The sequence below is a fragment of the Columba livia genome, chromosome 1 (genome assembly GCF_036013475.1).
Source record: "Columba livia isolate bColLiv1 breed racing homer chromosome 1, bColLiv1.pat.W.v2, whole genome shotgun sequence".
Classification (NCBI taxonomy): domain Eukaryota; kingdom Metazoa; phylum Chordata; class Aves; order Columbiformes; family Columbidae; genus Columba; species Columba livia.
Window position 1 is genome coordinate 166,751 of NC_088602.1, and position 18,399 is coordinate 185,149.

Below are 18,399 nucleotides of genomic sequence, written 5' to 3' on the forward strand. Positions count from 1 at the left end.
GGCCCCGCGCGCCCCCCAGCGGCGCCGCGCGTTAACGACAGAGACGGGACGTGCGGGACCGGCGGCTTTATTGACAGCGCGGCGGCCCCGCCCCCCCGTGCCCCCGCCCCCCGGTGGCCGCGCGGGCGCGTCACGGCGGCGGCAGCAGCGCCCGCAGCAGCAGCGGGAAGTTGGGCGTTCCCCAGCCCGTGACCGGGTCCCAGGCGGGGCCGGCGCAGAAGCCCTGGCCCTGCACCGTGCCGTCCAGGCAGGACAGGTGACAGCCCTGCGTGACCTGCGGGGACAGAGGTGACAGCCCCGCGGGGACAGAGGTGACAGCCCTGCCTGACCTGCGGGGACAGAGGTGACAGCCCCGCGGGGACAGAGGTGACAGCCCTGCATGCCGGTGGGGAGCAGCACCCGGCCCGCTGAGAACAGGCTGCCCCTGCCCACCCCCGAGGAGGGCCCCGGGACCCCTCGCAGCCCCTGGTGGGACAGGAGCCCCTGGGAACTTGCCCCGTGGGAGGGCGCAGGACCCCCAGGACCCCCCGGGGCAAGGGCCACCCCCTCCCAGCCAGCAAGAGATCTGCCCCAGGACACTCGTCCCCGCACAGCACAGGGACCCCCAAGACCCCCCGCACTGCGAGGGGACCCCGCCTCACGCAGCCTGCGGGGCAGCCGCGGGGACCCCCAGGACACACCTCCCGTGGGACGGCAGCGTCACCCCGGCCCCAGGAGACCCAGCCTGCCCCAGCACCCACCCGCTCCGGAGCCCCCAGGACCCCCCGTGCCGGTCCCTGCCCCGCTCACGTCGTAGAGCGCAGCGCCGTGGCCCTGCTCCTGCAGCTGGTACAGCGCGGGGTTGAGGAAGCCCAGGGGCGGCAGCCCCCGCTGCAGCCGCCGGTCGTTGACCAGCGCCACCATGCCGGCCACCACCGGCGTGGACGCCTGCGGAGACACGGCCTCAGCGCCGGGGCGCCCGGTGCCGCGCCCCGGGAGAGCTCCGTGGCGCGCTCCTTACCGACGTGCCCGACACCCAGGGCAGCGGGATGCGGTTCGTCACCACCCAGTAGTTGTCGGAGAGGGCGGACAGGTCGGGGTAGGCGCGGCCGCTGCTGTTGTAGTAGGAGCCGGGCGGCAGCTTCGCGGCCGAGCGCAAGAAACGCCCCACGGCAGCAGCCTGGAGAGCACCGGGAGCCACGGCGGGCAGCGCGCACGCTCGGCCCTCAGCCCGCACCAGCACCAGCCCCACGCGGCCCCGCGCCCCCTCACCTGGTAGCTGGGCATGGGGAAGACGTTGCTGAAGCCGCCCCCGCTGATGTAGTCGGTCACCTCCGCGGTCACCAGGAACGGGTTCTTGAACGACGTTCCGCCCACGGTGGTGACGTACGGACTGCGGGGACAGGTGGGCACGTGGCTGCTGGGGGCCTCAGCAGCACCCCACACCACAGACACCCCCCGGAGCTGCACAGGTCACCCCACACCGCAGACACCCCACGGAGCTGCACAGGTCACCCCACACCGCAGACACCCCACGGAGCTGCACAGGTCACACCACACCACAGACACCCCACGGAGCTGCACAGGTCACCCCACACCGCAGACACCCCACGGAGCTGCACAGGTCACACCACACCACAGACACCCCATGGAGCTGCACAGGTCACCCCACACCACAGACACCCCCCGGAGCTGCACAGGTCACCCCACACCACAGACACCCCCCAGAGCTGCACAGGTCACCCCACACCACAGACACCCCAGAGCTGCACAGGTCACCCCACACCGCAGCCCCCCCGGAGCTGCACAGGTCACCCCACACCACAGACACCCCACGGAGCTGCACCCGTCACCCCACACCACAGACACCCCCCAGAGCTGCACAGGTCACCCCACACCACAGACACCCCCCAGAGCTGCACAGGTCACCCCACACCACAGACACCCCCCGGAGCTGCACAGGTCACCCCACACCACAGACACCCCAGAGCTGCACAGGTCACCCCACACCACAGACACCCCGGAGCTGCACAGGTCACCCCACACCGCAGACACCCCCCGGAGCTGCACAGGTCACCCCACACCACAGACACCCCCCGGAGCTGCACAGGTCACCCCACACCGCAGCCCCCCCGGCGCTGCACCCGTCACGCAGCTCTGAGATCGCGGGTGTCCAGGCACGCTGTGGGTCTCACCCCAGGGGGCTCAGAACGCGCCGCAGGCAGCAGCTGCCCAGGGGCCGGGGCTCAAAGCGCCAGCAGCAGCTCTCGGCTGCGGGCGAGCCGCAGCCCCAGCCCTGCGCAGAGCTCCGCGTCTCCACAGAACCCCCGTTCACCTCCACACATCTACCTCGAGGCTGGAAAGCTGGGCCGGAACGTGTGGTTGCCCCCGGACACCCTCCTGCAGCCAGCGCCGTCGTCACCTGCCGACAGACGGACGGGTAACCCAACGGCCCCCGAGCACCCCGCGCGCCCCGCGGTGCCCGGGGGACGGGCTGTCTGCAGCGCCAGGCTGTGCCCGCGCCCCGCCGTGCTGGGACCCCCGCCGCGCCCGCACCGCCAGCAGCAGCACGCACCGGAGGCGAACAGGACGGTCAAGCCGCGGGCAGCCGCCTTCATGAACTCCACGTTGACCCGCTCCATGTAGGCCAGCGAGAGGCTGTCCTCGTCATCCCCGTAGCTGACCGAGTGCACCCAGGGCAGCGACGACATGTTGCTGAGCAGCAGCAGCCAGGCCAGGAAGGGCTCCTGGCTCTCGTGCCTCCCTGCAGAGACGGGGCAGGGTCAGCTCCTCCTGGGCACGGGCTGGGGGAAAGCGGGGCAGGGGGAACCATGCCCAACGGCCCCAGCAGCACCAGCAGCTGAGGTCCTGCCGGCTCCTGTGCTCCCCACAGATCCAAGCGGCAGCACAGCTGGTCTGGAGCTCTCCCGCGAGCTCCTGCTGGCAGCACTGTCACCAGGCTCTGCTACAAGGCCACCCTGAACCCCAGGGCAGGGGGGCTCCGCTCACCCGCTCCTCCTCCCCCGTCTGCGGCGGGGCTGTGGCCGCCCCGGCACCCACACAGCCCTCCGGAGCCTCAGCTCCCCTATCGACAGCGGGCCCAGGGCAGCCCGATGCACGTTCCACCTCCATCTGCCAAGGCCCCTTCCTGCCCCTCGTGCCCCTCCGTGAGGTGGGACAGCAGAGCCCAGCCAGAGCTGTGCCTCCTTCCTTGGGAGCTGTGATAACGCAGAGCTGTGCCTCCTTCACCAGGAGGTGAGATAACAACGCAGAGCTGTGCCTCCTTCACCATCAGCTGTGCCTCCTTCACCAGGAGCTGCGTTAACGCCGAGCTGTGCCTCCTCCACCATCAGGAGGTGAAGTTAAGTTAACGCAGAGCTGTGCCTCCACCATCAGGAACACCGAGCTCACAGTCCCAAGGGCGCTGTGTCCTGTTCAGCCGGTTTCTGATCCGGGACAGATAACAACTTGTCCTGCACCGTGTCTGTGCAGCCTCTCTTGCAACCGTGTTTTCTCAGACTGCCCTGCTCTCCTTTACTCACTGTCCTGGTGGACTCACAGGGGACTGATCAGCTTCCACCCAAAGAGGCAGGAAAAACCCAAGCAGACACAGCTGCTGCTGTCCCTCCATGGAAAGGCAGCAGAGCAGGCGACTGCTTTATATTGTGTAGTCGAGGCATCCGAGTCCCTGCAACAGGATTCTCCGGGTGCCCAAAGTTCACACGGGTCCAAGAGCAACTACACAAATCCAGGGAGGACGATTTCCCTACGAGTCACCAGAAACACCAGCTCCAGGTTCGGAAGCGCACCAGCTGCACGCCGAGGGCAGCCGGGAAGCGTTCTGGGACCTAACACGCCTGCGCTGTCGGTGCGCGCTCTCCGGGCGCTCCCCTTTGACAGGGACCACGTGCACCCAGCGCAGAGATGCTCTGTGCACAGCTCCCCTTTGACAGGGACCACGTGCACCCAGCGCAGAGATGCTCTATGCACAGCTCCCCTTTGACAGGCACCACGTGCACCCAGTGCAGAGATGCTCTATGCACAGCTCCCCTTTGACAGGCACCACGTGCACCCAGTGCGGAGATGCTCTATGCACAGCTCCCCTTTGACAGGGACCACGTGCACCCAGTGCAGAGATGCTCTATGCACAGCTCCCCTTTGACAGGGACCACGTGCACCCAGTGCAGAGATGCTCTATGCACAGCTCCCCTTTGACAGGGACCACGTGCACCCAGCGCAGAGATGCTCTATGCACAGCTCCCCTTTGACAGGGACCACGTGCACCCAGCACAGAGATGCTCTGTGCACAGCTCCCCTTTGACAGGCACCACGTGCACCCAGTGCAGAGATGCTCTATGCACAGCTCCCCTTTGACAGGCACCACGTGCACCCAGCACAGAGATGCTCTGTGCACAGAGCAAGACCTCCCCTCAGCTACAGGCGAGTGCTGGCGCTACAGCCAGCGGGACGCTCGGAAGCGGCCCCGGGGGGCAGCAGTACCTGCGGTGCTGAAGACCCACGTGGAGATGTTGGCGCCCGAGCTCATGATGTACTCCACGTCCAGACTGGCCTCCAGCCCGGCCTTGCCCGTGCCCTGGTGCCCAACCACCCGGTCCACCTGGGAGCGGTGGGCGAAGCTGCTGCCGAAGAGCTGCATGAACTCTGCCAGGTCGGCCTGGTGGAAGTACTGCTCCAGGAACTGCGGGGACAACGGGCGCACGCGTCTTTCTCTCGTTTTCTCTTGAAAAACAAGGCAAAGCTTTTCCTCCTGACTCGGCGAGCTGGCCCGGCACGGGTCAGTAGAACGCGAGCTCACCGGCTGCTGAGCAGCCCCCGCAGCTGCCCTGGGGCCACCGGAGCAGCAAAGTCTCGGGGAAAGAGCAATGTGAGGCATTCCCACAGCCCACGGGGCTCTGACCTGCTCTGGCTCCACCGTTACCTGGGCACAGGCCTGGCTGTTGTTGGGCAGCAGCCCGACGTCTCCTCCCGTCATGTTGTATCTCTTGCGAATGACGGAGGGCATCACGCCCAGGTGGAAAGCTGCTCCCCCTCCACCGTGCCGCCCCGACTCGGTGTCCTTGGCCCAGGCTCTGCTGACCGCCTTCCTGTCCGCGGGGAAGCGGTGCAGACCTCCCACTGCCGCGCGGGCAGGCAGGGAGAGCAGCAGCTGTCATGGCCAGAGCTCCGACGCTGTCACAGCCCCTCGGCTCCCCGCTCGCCAGCCGCCCGCAGGCTCCAGCTCCGAGCGGCTCGGGGAGCTGCAGCGCCTGCCCGAGCGCTGCACAGCAGGGGAGGGCTCCCCCTGTCCCCCCGCAGACACCCCCTCTGCAGCGCAGCACCCCTGCGCCCCCGTGGAGCGGCCCCACCGGGGGCTTTCCACCCCGGCCGCAGCTGCACACGCAGACAGGCTGCACCCGAGCTCTGCGCTGGGCAGCCGTGCCCCAGTGCGCCAGCAGGACACGCTCTGGATGCTGCCTGTCCGCACCACAGAGCGCTCCGGGTTGGAAAGGATGGTCCAGGCCATCCAGTGCCCCTGCCGTGACAGGGACATCGCAGCTCAGGGCGCTCAGAGCCCCGTCCAGCCCGGCCTGGGGCGTCTCCAGGGACGGGGCATGCACATCCTACGCACAGAAGCTCCTGTGGGGGCAGCCGGGGCCACGGCTGCAGGCCGTGCCACACTGTCCTCTGGGGCAGCGAGACACAACGCTGAACCGCCGCCACCGCCCCGGCGGCAGGAGCGCCGGGCCCCTCCGCTCCCCCGCGGCACGTACCGAAGTCAACGTGCTCGGCCAGCTCCTCGGGGACGGCGTAGGGCCGCGGGGAGCGCACGAGGCTGCGCTGGCCCTTCACGTACCGGTGGAACTCGGCGCCGGGCAGGAGGCGCTCGGCCGTGCTGCAACACAGGGACGGGCACGCGCCAGGAGTCGCACCACGGGGACACCGTCAGCGCCGCCCGGCGCCGTGCCTCCCGCGGCCCCGCGCGCCCCTGCTGCCGGCGCGGGTGGGGAGGAGCTGCGCTTCCCAGCAGCGGGGCTGACGCGGAAAGCAAAGCGCGCCTTCCACACCCAACCAGCTCCGTCCCAAACGCGCCAGCGCTCTGACGCTGCAGCGTCGCCTGCAGCTCTGCCCCAGCGCTGCAGTGGGGACCCTGCGGCCCCACGGGCGGCCAGAGGTGTGCGGCTGGACCTAACGGATACGTGTGCCCTGTTCCGGTGCTCCAGATCACCGGCTGTGCCTGCCCCAGCACCGGGCACGGCAGCCAGCGCCGGGCACGGCAGCAGCCAGCACCGGGCACGGCAGCCAGCACCGGGCACGGCAGCCAGCACCAGGCACGGCAGCAGCCAGCACCGGGCATGGCGGCAGCCAGCACCGGGCACGGCAGCAGCCAGCACCGGGCACGGCAGCCAGCACCAGGCACGGCAGCAGCCAGCACCGGGCACGGCGGCAGCCAGCACCGGGCACGGCAGCAGCCAGCACCGGGCACGGCAGCAGCCAGCGCCGGGCACGGCAGCAGCCAGCACCAGGCACGGCAGCCAGCACCAGGCACGGCAGCAGCCAGCACCGGGCTGCGGAACGCTCGCAGCCCCGGCAGAAAGCAGCTCAGCCCTTGGCCACCTGGCCAGCCCCGCAGAGCCCTGGGGACAGGGACGTCACAGGCTTCTCCCGTCTTAGTGGGAATGGCACGGCCGCCCCCGCGGGACACGGCCAGCAGGGCTCACCTCGCCGGCATGCGGCACTCCAGGAAGTCAAGAGTGGCGACGCTCCTGCAGTTCTCGACACCGTGGCCCTGCAGCCACTTCAGCACCGTCATGAGCGTGGCCGAGGACGGCTGGACGAGGTCCCGCAGCTGCTCCAGGGACAGGTGCTGGCCTGCGAGGCACCGAGCGGGTCAGGGCACGCTGCCCGAGGGCCCGGCAGGGCCTGGCAGCTCTCGGGCGCAGCCGTTACCGTATCGCGGCGAGCGGGGGTCCGAGACGGCGCGGACGAGCTGCGCCAGGCGCGCGGTGCCCCGCTGCCGCAGCGCGAAGGTCAGCTGCAGGTCGTGGCCGGGGCTGACGCGGCCGGCGTGGGCCCAGCCGGGGGGCACGCTGCGGGCAGCCGTGAGCCGGGCGGCACAGCCCGGCCCAGCCCGGCACAGCCCGGCACAGCCCGGCCCCCGGCCCCCGGCCCCCGGCCCAGCACCTACCGGAACGGCTGGTCCCGCTCCAGGGCCAGGCCCGCGGCACAGCTCCAGGCGGCTGCGCACAGCGCCAGCGCCACGGGGACCCCCCGGCACCTGCAACGGCCGGTCAGGGCACGGCCGGCACCGCGGGGCCCGCAGCTACCGGGCACGCCGGGGGAAACCCGCGGACTGAAAGGTGCCCGCCCGCCCCCCAGCCCCGTCACCCCGGGCCAGGGAGCCCCCGGTCCCCAAACCCCGTCACCCCTGGGGCAGGGAGCCCCCGGTCCCCAAACCTCATCCCCCCCGGGGTGGAGAGCCCCCCGGTCCCCAGACCTCATCACCCCCGGGGCAGGGAGCCCCCGGTCCCCAAACCCCGTCACCCCGGGCCAGGGAGCCCCCCAGTCCCCCCAAACCCCGTCACCCCGGTCCCCCAGCCCCGTCACCCCGGTCCCCCAGCCCTGTCACCCCGGTCCCCAAACCCCGTCACCCCGGTCCCCCAGCCCCGTCACCCCGGGCCGGGGAGCCCCCGGTCCCCAAACCCCGTCACCCCGGTCCCCCAGCCCCGTCACCCCCGCGCCATCCCGCCGCTCCGGCCGCAGCGCCGATCACGTGTGGGCGCGCCCGATTCCCAGTCACGTGAGGAGGCGGAAGCCGCGGTCACGTGGGGGGCGAGGCCGAGGCCGCGGTCACGTGGGGGGCCGGGGGCGGCGCCGGCCCCTCGCCCCGGGAGCTCGCCGGTGGCGCCTCACCGCCATCCCGGGCAGGCTGCGGGCGGGCTTGCCGGAGCCCCGGAGGGGCGGCCCGGGCAGGAGCTGCGGCTGCCCCGGGCTGGGGGAGGCGCGGGAACACGGACCCCATGGGGACGGGCGTCCGGGCGGTCCTGGGGCGGGGCACGGGCGGCTGGTCTGCTCGGGGCCGCTGGGGCTGCAGCAGCGCGGCGCGGGCACGGCCGGGGCAGCGGCAGCGGCGGGCAGGCCTGAGCTCCGCCGTGTGCCCCGGGCCGTCTGTCCCCTGCGGAGCCGGGAGCCGCGGAGGGGGCGGCAGAGCAGGTCTGCGCACGCTGCGTGTGCCCGGCTGCTGCCCACGGCGTCACGGGATGGAAGGGCCCTGGAAACTCACCCCGTGCAATCCCCCATGGAGCAGGAACACCCAGATGAGGTTACACAGGAAGGTGTCCAGGCGGGTTGGAATGTCTGCACAGAAGGAGACTCCACAACCCCCTGGGCAGCCTGGGCCAGGCTCTGCCACCCTCACCCCCAACAAGTTGCTTCTCCTCTTTCAGTGGAACCTCCTGTGTTCCAGTTTGCACCCATTGCCCCTTGTCCTGTCACTGGTTGTCACCAGAAGAGCCTGGCTCCATCCTCCTGACACTGCCCCTTTCCATATTGATCCCCAGGAATGAGCCCCCCCTCAGTGTCCTCATGGAGTCTGCTTCCGAGCGTCGCGCTGGCTCGTGGTCACCCTGCTGTCCCCGGACGCCTGGCCCCGCGGGGTTCACACCGCAGGCAGCTGGGCACCGTGGGCACTGGGTGCCTCGGTCAGCCCGGACAGGAGCTCGGGGTGCGGGGCAGCCGGGCGCTGTGGGCGCGTGTTCTCCCGTGGGAGGGGGCACGCAGCCGGGCGGGACGGGCCGAGCGCCGGAGCCGTGTCCAGCTGGCCCCGCCACAGCAGCCGCTTGGCTCCCGAAGCTGCTGAGCTGCAGCCCTCGGCTTCCTGTGCTTGTTCTCTCAGAGCCTCGTTCCCACCAGGAGCTCCCCTAATTAGGATCACAATAGTGGTGTTCTGGTACTTGCAGATCGCAGCGTGCTGGAAGGTTCAAGCAATTTTTGCAAGGGAGCTCTGGAAATGGCACCTTGGTCACCACGGAGCTTGTCCTGCAGCCTGCGGGCCCCGGGGCAGTGCCGGAGCGGCGTTTGGGGGTCCTGTGACCCCACCTGCCCCGGGCCCGCTTGGCTCAGCCGCCCTGGTCCCGGTCCCAGCCCCGGTCACACGCAGACAGCCTGCATACCGCGGCTCCAGCGCTTCCCGGTAGCTTTCCTGCCTCTGCAGAGCACAGTCGAGCCAGGAAGAGACCGACAATGGGAAAACCACCTGCCTGGCCCGGGCTGCCGTGTCTCCCACGCCGGAGCCGCGCTGGCCGCGCGGAGCAGCAGCTGCGGGCCGGGCGCCCGAGGGCCCCCTGGGCTGGGCAGCAGCGCTCGAGAAGCGGCTGGCGCTCGGGCTGCGGCGCGGCGGGTGGAGGCGGTGCGGGTCTGTTCCCCGGCAAGGGCAGCGCGTGTGCAGCTCGCCGCGTGTGCCCGGGCGGCGCCGCTGCAGACCCCGCTCCGCTGCGGTGGAGGGAGGCAGCCGGGAGACCCGGGGCCTCAAGCAGCGCCTCCCTGCTCACAGAGCGCTGCTCAGTGTCTCGGTGACGCTGGGACCTCAGCCCGCGTTCCTCAGGCCCACCCAACCCCTGCCCGGCCCCCGAGGTGCTGCACGTGGCACCTCGAGGCTGGTTCTGTGTCTCCTAGGAAGCCCGCGCTCCATCCCGCTCCCGTGGGCCACCAGCGCTCCTCCGTGGGTGCTGCCCACAGCGTGAGCGCCTGTGCGAGGCCTCGGGGCACTTCTGGTCCCTGCGGCTGGAAGCACGCGTGGAGTTGCCGTGCACGCGCGCTGTGTGGCTGCAGCAGCTGGAGCCGCTTGCCGGCCCGGAGCCCCGCGGTCGCGCCCCGCGGGGCCGGGGCTGACAGCGGAGCTCATCCAGGGAACGCAGGGAAGGGGCCGGGCACGGGGTGCAGGCGGCCACTCGGGGCTGCGGCCGGGGACACGGGGCGCAGGGCAGCAGAGAAGGATTGGAGGGAGGGGCCCGGCAGCGCGTCCCCCCAGCCGAGCCCTGGCCCAGCCGCGGTGGGATTGTGCTGTGACGCAGGAAGGGTCCTGAGCCGCACGGACACAGCCCCATCAGGGCACCTGTCCTGCACGCGGGTGGCGTCTCAGCGCGGGTCTGCCCGGCTGGAGGACGCCCTGGGTGCTGTCCCCTCCCGGGACCCAGTGAGGACACAAAGACTCGGGATGGGCAGGGATGGCACCAGAAGGAGCGGCTGCCGGGCGGAGCGCGCCCCCCGTACCCGGCCGCAGCCACGCAGCCCGTGCTGCTCTGTCATCCCGCACCCGGGCACGCCGCCCGCCCCGCGTCCCCCGTCCCCGTCCCGCCGCTCGCGGTGCCGCGCTGCCCGCGGCGCTGCCCCAGGGCCGCAGCTGCAGGGGCTCGTGCTGCGGGCCGGGGGGCCGCGGGGGCCGCGGGGGCCGCGGGGGCGGCGCTGTGCCGCGCGCTGCGGGGAGCCGCAGCCCACCCGGCTGCCCAGCTGCTCACGGCTTTGCGCAGCACTGAGAGCCGGATGAGATCTGCAGGAGATTATTTCCTGGATCTGTCTGGCCAGCAAAGATGAGGTTGCCCCGGCAGAGCTAATTACTCTAACAAGCATCTGCCGCTGGTCTGAGTCGCTGGTCTGCCGGCAGCGGACACGAGAGCCCGAGCACCCAGCGAAGCTCACGCAAGAGCCTGTCTGGAGCTCTGCTCGCCCCCGGGACCCTTCTGCGCTGGTCCTGCAGATGGAGGCAAACGTGCCCTCTGGAATATTGTGCCACCTGGAACATTGTGTCCAGCTGTGGCCCCTCAGCTCCAGCAGGACAGGGAACTGCTGCAGAGAGTCCAGCGCAGCCACCAAGATGCTGGAGGGAGTGGAGCATCTCCCGTGTGAGGAAAGGCTGAGGGAGCTGGGGCTCTGGAGCTGGACAAGAGGAGACTGAGGGGGGACTCATTCCTGGGGATCAAGATGGAAAGGGGGAGTGTCAGGAGGATGGAGCCAGGCTCTTCTGGTGACAACCAGTGACAGGACAAGGGGCAATGGGTGCAAACTGGAGCACAGGAGGTTCCACTTCAATTTGAGAAGAAACTTGTTTGGGGTGAGGGTGGCAGAGCCTGGCCCAGGCTGCCCAGGGGGTTGTGGAGTCTCCTTCTGTGCAGACATTCCAACCCGCCTGGACACCTTCCTGTGTAACCTCATCTGGGTGTTCCTGCTCCGGAATAGATGATATTTCCAGGGCCCTTCAACCCCCGACATCCTGGGATTCTCTCCTCTGGACAGCCTGGGCAGAGCTGGGGAGGCGCGTCCCCTTCTCCAGCTGGGTCACTCGGGTTCCTCTGCCCGTCACTGTTTTTCTGTGCTACTTTCTCACACAACCAAACACCTTCTGGCTCCCTGAGCGGTAGCAACAGCAATGCCATGGCACGCCAGGCGTGTTCGCTGCTGGTTGGACCTGGGCCGTGGCACTGCGGCAGCCTCACCTGCCAGGCTCTGCAGCTCCTCACAGAAGGGACTCGCACAGCGTCGTCCTGCACGTGGGCACTGGTGGCCCGGCCAGGGCAACAGCCAAGGCAGGGCAACAGCCAAGGCAGGGCCACGCGTGCAGCGATGCGGGACACGCGCGGCCACACCGTGCGCCACTGCTGCGGTCAGGGGCAGCCGCGCCAGGCCCCCCGGGCTGTGCTCAGGCTCTTGGTTTCCTCTGCTGTGCTGAAGGCTGAAATACCTGCCACTTGCCTGCTGACCTGACCTATCGCTGTGGCCGGGCGGCAGGATCTGTCCCAGGGTCCGGAGCCACCACAGTGCAGCCCACGTGCCCCGGCTGTCCCGGCTCTGCCGCCCGGGAGCTGCGCAGCGCCGGGCGCGGGGCGCAGGTTGTGCCGGGCGCCTGTACCCGCGGCACGCTGCTGGCAGCCAAGCCACGCGCTGAGCCCCCCGCGCCTCGCGTCTGCCTCCTGCCCCCCAGCCCTGCTGGTGCTGCTCCCAGCACCCACGGGCCACGGTGCCGGCACAGCGTGAGCCCCGAGCCGCACTGCTGGTGTCCATCTCTGTACAAACAAGTGTGGTTTATTAAGGCATTTCTTTGAGAGGTTGGCACTTGGGTCCAGGCTGTGCTGGAACGGCCCAGCGTGCAGGCCGATGAGCAGCGCCCAATACATGCAGCTCAGCAAGACACGATACAAAAGGTACAAACAAAGTAGAAAACAGGAATCGTAGTACAATGTGTAAAAATAAATAACTGGAGGCTCGGCTCCTGGTTGGGCTTAGCAGCCTGTGGTTGTGCCGCCCGGACCAAAGTGGGGCTGCTGTGTGTCTGACCCTTCTGTGTGGCGTGCAGTGGGGTGACCCGTCTGTGTCCCCGTCCCAGACATGCAGGGGAGCAGGGCTGCTTGGCCACCCCCGCCCGCACAGGGCTCAGGGGGCAGCGGCGCCTCGGCTGCTCCGCACGGTGCCCGTGAGCAGGACAGCCTGGCCGGGAGAGAAGGGATGAGGGGTGCCCGCCCCAAGAGCCTCCCCGGGCTGCCCTGTGCCGAGTGGGCAGAACCATCCCCCATGGCCCCGGTGCCACCACTGCTGCTGCAGACCCCCGTCCTGCGTCACTGCCCTGTGCCCAGGACAGCTCCCAGGGCTGCTGGCACCGGGGACCCACTCGCCTGTGCATTGTGGGGACCGGGGCGCAGCCCTGTGCCGCGTCGCGGGGACACCCACCGTGCGGGCGGGCTGGGACCCGCGGCACCCGCTGCGGGTTTAGGGCTGAGACGGTGACAGAGGTGGGGCTGCAGCCACAGGTGGTTCTCAGTGGGACACGGGGACTGAGTGGGCGAAAGTGGTGGGTTCTGGCTGCTGTGATAAAACATTTGCGCTGGGGTTGCAGCCGCGGTGCTGACATGCTTCAGGCTGAGGGCAGAGTGGTATAGGAAAAGTGTGACAGGCAGGAAATCCCCTCCCAGGACCCCTCTCAGACGTCTGGGTGTCCTCCCTGAGGCCACAGACGCTCACGCCCAGGCGGCGTGTGTGCAGCCGCCGTGGTGCAACGCGCCCCGCTCCAGCCCCGGCTCTGCGCCCCGGCTGTGCACGGGCCACAGCGACCGCGCGCCCAGGGCCACACGGCGCCCGCCGGCTCCACCGGGAGCAGCCACGGGCTGTGCGGCTGTCCCCAGCAGGAGCGCGACACCGGCGGTGCGGGAGTGATGGGGACCAGCCCCATTGAAGCGTGGCTCTACCCCATGTTCACAAGGCGGCATGAAGGAGGGGTGCAGAGCAGCCCCTGCACAGAGGGCTGGGCCCGGGGCCGGGGGTTCTGGCACCTGCCCCCATCATTTTGGAAGTGTCCTTGGCGGTCCCCGCTGTCCTGGTGAGCGTGTCACACTGCAGGGCCCTATGGGAGATCAGCCGCCCAGTTCCTCAGCCTGTGGCTGTAAGATAATGTGCTGACTGCCACCGTGCCAGCTTTAGGGCACGTGCCTTTTTGGGGCAGCACGCCATCTGCCCCCTGCAGCTGCAGGCTGGACCCCGGCCAGGCAGGTGGAGCGGGACGAGGTCACTGGCTCGTGCTGCTGAGCGGCGACGTGGCCGCCTTTCCCGGGCCAGGCCGCGTCGGGTCAGCTCTGCTGCGGCTCCCGCTGCCGCTCCTGCCAGCCGCGCCGCACAGCCGGGCGCCGGGCAGCGGCCCCCAGCCCCCAGCCCCCAGCCCCCAGCCCACACGCACCTGACCCTGGGAGCGGCTCCCGCAGGAGTGCGGCTCCCGCGCTACGTGGGGCACCCGCCCCCCAGCCCGGGCTCCGAGGAACGGGGGCCCAGCAGCCCTGGGAGGGAGATCCCTTCGAAGGGTCCCGTGCGGAGGTGCCAGGTGGAAGGGCTCGAGAGACCCCAGAGGATGCCCTTCCCCCACCAGCCATGGATAGTCAAGCAGAGAGTGGGCGCTGCCTTCTCCTCCCACTCACCCTGGCCTGGGGCGGGCGTCCCCTCGCCCGCAGGAAGCAGGTTCAGCCATCCCCATCCCCGCGGGCAGCGTGGGACGCCCGCCAGGCTGCCGGGCTGTGCCTGCGGAGCACCACGTCCCTGCGGAGCCGGCGGGGATGGCGCCGCGTGCTGCTGCACCGGCTGCTGCGGCACGGGGCTGCAGGCTGCCGCGGCAGGGCATGGCTCTGCAGGACGCCGCGACAGGGCACGGGGCGGCAGGATTCCGCAGCAGGGCATGGCTCTGCAGGACGCCGCGACAGGGCACGGGGCTGCAGGATTCCGCGGCAGGGCATGGCTCTGCAGGACGCCGCGACAGGGCACGGGGCGGCAGGATGCTGCAGCAGGGCATGGCTCTGCAGGATGCTGCAGCAGGGCATGGCTCTGCAGGATGCTGCAGCAGGGCACGGGGCTGCCGGCTGCGGTGGCAGGGCATGGCTCTGCAGGATGCCGCGGCAGGGCATGGCTCTGCAGGATGCAGCAGCAGGGCATGGCTCTGCAGGATGCCGCGGCAGGGCATGGCTCTGCAGGATGCCGCGGCAGGGCACGGGGCTGCCGGCTGCGGTGGCAGGGCACGGGGCTGCCGGCTGCCGAGCCCCGGCCCAGCAGGGCAGGGAGCACTCGCTGGCTCCCGGCCTCCCTCCGAGTGGAGAGCACCATGGAGCACTGTCCTGCCAGGTGCCGATCTGAGACACCACGAACAGTACAAGGACCACGGCCCGTGGTGCTGGCACAAGGACCACAGGGCATCAAACCCAGCACTGAATGTGCCAGACTGCAGAGTGACGGGAGGCAGCAGCCCCAGAGGACACAGAACTCAGCCCAAGGGGCCACGGGCCAGGCAAGGTGCTGGGAGCAGGATTAGCACCTACGCAGAGCAGCCCTGGGCTCGGCCCCGCTCCTGACCCCACGGCTGCGGGCTGGGGCGGGGAGTCCACGGGCCCAGGTCTAAATCCTGAGCTCGGCCTCCTCGGGGGGCTCCAGCGAGTGCTCGGCACTGATGGTGGAGGCAGAAGGCCCCTGTGAGATGCCAAAGGGCGAGACCACGGGGGAGCGGGCGGCCAGCGGGGACAGCGAGGGGGAGAAGCTGGGCGACATGGCGGAGGACGAGATGGAGCCCTCGTGGCTGATGGGCGAGCGGCGCAGGGAGGACGGGTGCGGGAAGGTCCTGCCCGCTGGCGGCTTGGGCGGCACAGACTTGGCACCCGGGTGGGCCACCGAGGTGATGAGGGGCGGGGGGTCGATGCGGGGCTTGGGTTCCGCCTTGGGCTTGGTCGGGAAGGGCTTACGCAGGGAGCTCTCATCCTTGAGGCGGGCAATCTCCGTGAAGACGCTGGCCAGCGGCTGGAACTGGGGGCACCAGTTCAGCAGGTAATCCCAGTTGTAGCTGCCACGGAGCTCCTCATCGCTGGCCACAATGGCGGTGAGCGAGCCCTCCACAGAGGGCTTGCCGTCCTCCGGGAAGGCGTAGTCCTGGGGCTGGGAGGAGACGCTGAGGCCGCAGCGCACGCCGAGGAAGGCGCTGCCTCCCCCGTCCTCGCGGTACAGCTGCGGGGGCGGCCCTGGCAGCAGCAGCCCGGAGCCCTTCTTGCTCTTGAACCACTGGGCGCCCTCCAGGGCGGTCGGCTCGCAGGAGATGTCGGAGAGCTGGTCGGCGTCTTGCTGGATGCCCGAGTCGGGGCCGCGGGCGGAGATGTGCTCCTGCATGGAAGCCGTGATGCTGGCCACGCGTGGGTACTCGTTGATCATCCGGATCTCATCGTCCTCGGCGGCTTCGGCAGAGCCTCGGCCGCTGGAGTGCGAGGGGTCCAGCGAGCCGCCCCGCGTGTAGGGCCCCGCCGGCTCGCCCCCGTAGCCCGGCAGGGCCTGGTGGTAGATGTGCTCTCCCCCGGGAAGGGCCGGCTCCTCGCGGCCCAGCTTCTGCAGCGACCCGCTCTGCACGTGGCGCAGCGGCCCGTCGCCCTCCGGCTTCTCGTGGCCCCGGCGGTGCCGAGAGCGGACCAGCGCCAGCACGATGGCCACGGCGGCCAGCACCACCACAACCCCCAGCGAGGCGGCCACGGCCACCAGCAGCAGGTTGAGGTCCGGGGCCAGGCCGAAGGAGGTGTGCGTGACGTCGATGGTGACCTGCGCCGAGGCCGAGCGGGAGGCGGGCAGGGGGCTGCGCGCCTGCACCTCCAGGCTCATCTCGCGCGGCTCCCTCTTGGTGCGCCCGGCCCCCGCCTGGGGCTGGCTGTCCACACGCAGGTAGATGGTGCCGGTGGTTTGGTTGATGGCAAAGTATGGTGAGGGCTTTGCCAGGGAGTACAGTACGACGCCGTCAGCCCCCTCGTCCTCATCTGTTGCCAGCACCCGCCCAATGCTCTGCCCTCTGCGGGCGCCCTCAGGGACCTCGAAGTTGAAGGAGGGGCTCAGGAAGATGGGATCGTATTCGTCCTCCCCTGTCACCAGCACCCGCACGGTCACTGTGGCAGAGGCATTGCCAGCATCGGTGGCCCTGACTAAGAGCTGGAAGGCTTTGGCTCGTTCGTAGTCGAAGGTGAGTCGGGAGCGCAGCTCCCCAGAGCTGCTGTTGACAGTGAAGGCGTCCCGACCCTCTGCCACGCTGGGCTCCCCGACTGGCTGCTCCAGCACCGCGTACCGCAGCTCCCCAAAGACCCCGGTGTCCGCATCGACAGCACGCAGCGTGGTGACCAGCGTGCCAGGAGGCAGGTTCTCCCGCATGCTGGCACTCAGCACCTCCACTGGAAAGTACGGCTTGTTATCATTGACATCCTTCACCTCGATGGCGACGGGCACCAGCGCGAAGTGCCCGCCCGGCACGTCTGTGGCCTGCACCACAAGCGCGTGCAGCGCCTGTGCCTCCCGGTCCAGGGGCCGCGCCAGGCACAGGGCCCCTGTGCTCTCGTGAAGCTGGAAGAGACCGTGCTGGTCACCTGAGCTGATGGTGTAGCGAACGTGGCCGCGGGGCCCCGAGTCGGCGTCGTGGGCCACCACGCGCAGCAGCTCTGTGCCGGGGGGCGCGCTCTCGCTCACCGCCGTGCGGTACTCGGCTCGGGTGAACACGGGTGGGTTGTCGTTGACGTCCCGCACGGTGATGAGCACGGGCACTGTGGCACTGCGCTGTGGCAGGCCCCGGTCCGAGGCTGCCACGGTGAGGTTGTAGAATGGGATGGCCTCAAAGTCCAAGGGCTCCACGAGCACCAAGGCGCCCTGTGTGCGGAGGTGCCCCCCTGCCCAGGCCACGCGGCTCTCCACCTGGAAGGCGTTGCCACCGTTGCCACTGACGATGGTGTAGTCGAAGCCAGCGTTCTCCCGGGAGAGGTCGGCGTCACCTGCCTCTAGTGTCAGCACGGTGGTTCCTGGCTGCAGGTCCTCGGGGACACTGGCGTTGTAGCGTGGCGCCTGGAAGCTGGGGCTGTGGTCATTCACATCCAGAACCTGGAGCTGCACTGTGGCCCAGGATGAGAGGCTGGGAGAGCCATGGTCGCGCGCTTCCACCACCAGGTCCAGGGTGGGCTGGCTGGCGTCGAATTCCACCTGCCGGATGGTGAAGAGGGTCCCTGTGAGGGAACAAAGCCAGAGTCAGTATGGGGGCCAACGGGGGGCCGGGAAGGGTGTCCGGGTTATTGGCTGGAGGAACAGGCGTCTGGGACACTGCAGTAGGAGTGCTCGATGGCCACCACCGTGTCCGCCCCACCAGCCACCCCCCAGAGCGAGCTGGTGAGGGCTGAGCCTGGGCCAGCATGGGGGCGCCTCCCTCTGCAGGCACGGCCGAGCGACCCGGCAGACGGGCCCGCACAGCAGCCGGCACCACGCACCGTTGCTGGGGTCGATGGCAATGTCAGGGCTGGGCACGGCCAGGTGGAAGGTGACGTCTCCATTGCTCCCCGAGTCTGGGTCAGTTGCGCTCACGGTGAGAATGGTGCTGCCTGCAGGCGTGTGCTCCGGCAGCGTCACCTGCGAGAGAAGGAAGGTCCAGTGAGCACCGGCTGCCCCATGCAGGCGCCTGTGACCCCTTGCCTGGAGCCTGCAGGGCTGGGAGAAGGTCTGGGGCTGGCCAGGGCAGCCATAGCCAGGGTGGCCCAGCTCGTCGCTGGCCAGGTCCTTCCCCACCTCTGCAACAGGGCCGCGCTGGCATGCGAGGGCTGTCCCACGCGCGCCGCAGCTAAGCCTTGTTAGTGTGACCCCAGCCAGCTGCAGCATCCAGCTCCCGATTCTTTGCTCTGCTATTCTGAAGAACTCTTTAATAGCTGGTATTTTCCACACAGAAAGGTATTTACAGCAATCCAAACAGTTTTTGTCTTTTTGGTGTGCCAAAGAGCATGTACAGACAGTTCCACTGGTCTGTGCTCTCGTGAGCTTGAAACCTTCCTGTGGGTTCCCAGCTTCCTGCATCTCTACTCGGAGACGCAGCACATGGCGCAGGTCAGCGCTGACCCAGTGATCTGC

The 18,399-nt window shown here is 69.6% G+C and overlaps 2 protein-coding genes across 4 annotated transcripts in view; both read right to left on the bottom strand.

Annotated features, from left to right (window-relative positions):
- Nucleotides 1-51: 51 nt before the first annotated feature.
- On the bottom strand, nt 52-7,847 carry TPP1 (tripeptidyl peptidase 1). 3 transcript variants are annotated; one of them, XM_065059768.1, is made up of 13 exons: nt 7,711-7,847; nt 7,166-7,255; nt 6,928-7,067; nt 6,699-6,849; nt 5,751-5,872; nt 4,919-5,115; nt 4,480-4,678; nt 2,555-2,743; nt 2,329-2,401; nt 1,252-1,372; nt 1,001-1,159; nt 790-927; nt 52-274 (listed from the first exon to the last, which is right to left on the bottom strand). In XM_065059768.1, the coding sequence occupies exons 1-13, from the start codon at nt 7,719-7,721 to the stop codon at nt 131-133; spliced, it is 1,734 nt and encodes a 577-aa protein (XP_064915840.1). In that variant the 5' UTR covers nt 7,722-7,847; the 3' UTR covers nt 52-130. The 3 variants fall into 3 exon arrangements, with proteins under 3 accessions (XP_064915840.1, XP_064915762.1, XP_064915916.1); XM_065059690.1 differs by lacking the exon at nt 7,711-7,847 and having other exon boundaries at nt 7,166-7,494; XM_065059844.1 differs by lacking the exons at nt 6,928-7,067; nt 7,711-7,847 and having other exon boundaries at nt 7,166-7,336.
- A 4,185-nt stretch (nt 7,848-12,032) lies between these two features.
- Nucleotides 12,033-18,399, bottom strand: part of DCHS1 (dachsous cadherin-related 1) — a 60,847-nt gene continuing 54,480 nt past the window's right edge. The window contains 2 exon segments of the mRNA XM_065058596.1: nt 12,033-17,510; nt 17,769-17,907. Coding sequence (XP_064914668.1) covers nt 14,896-17,510; nt 17,769-17,907 — 2,754 coding nt within the window. The 3' untranslated portion in view covers nt 12,033-14,895.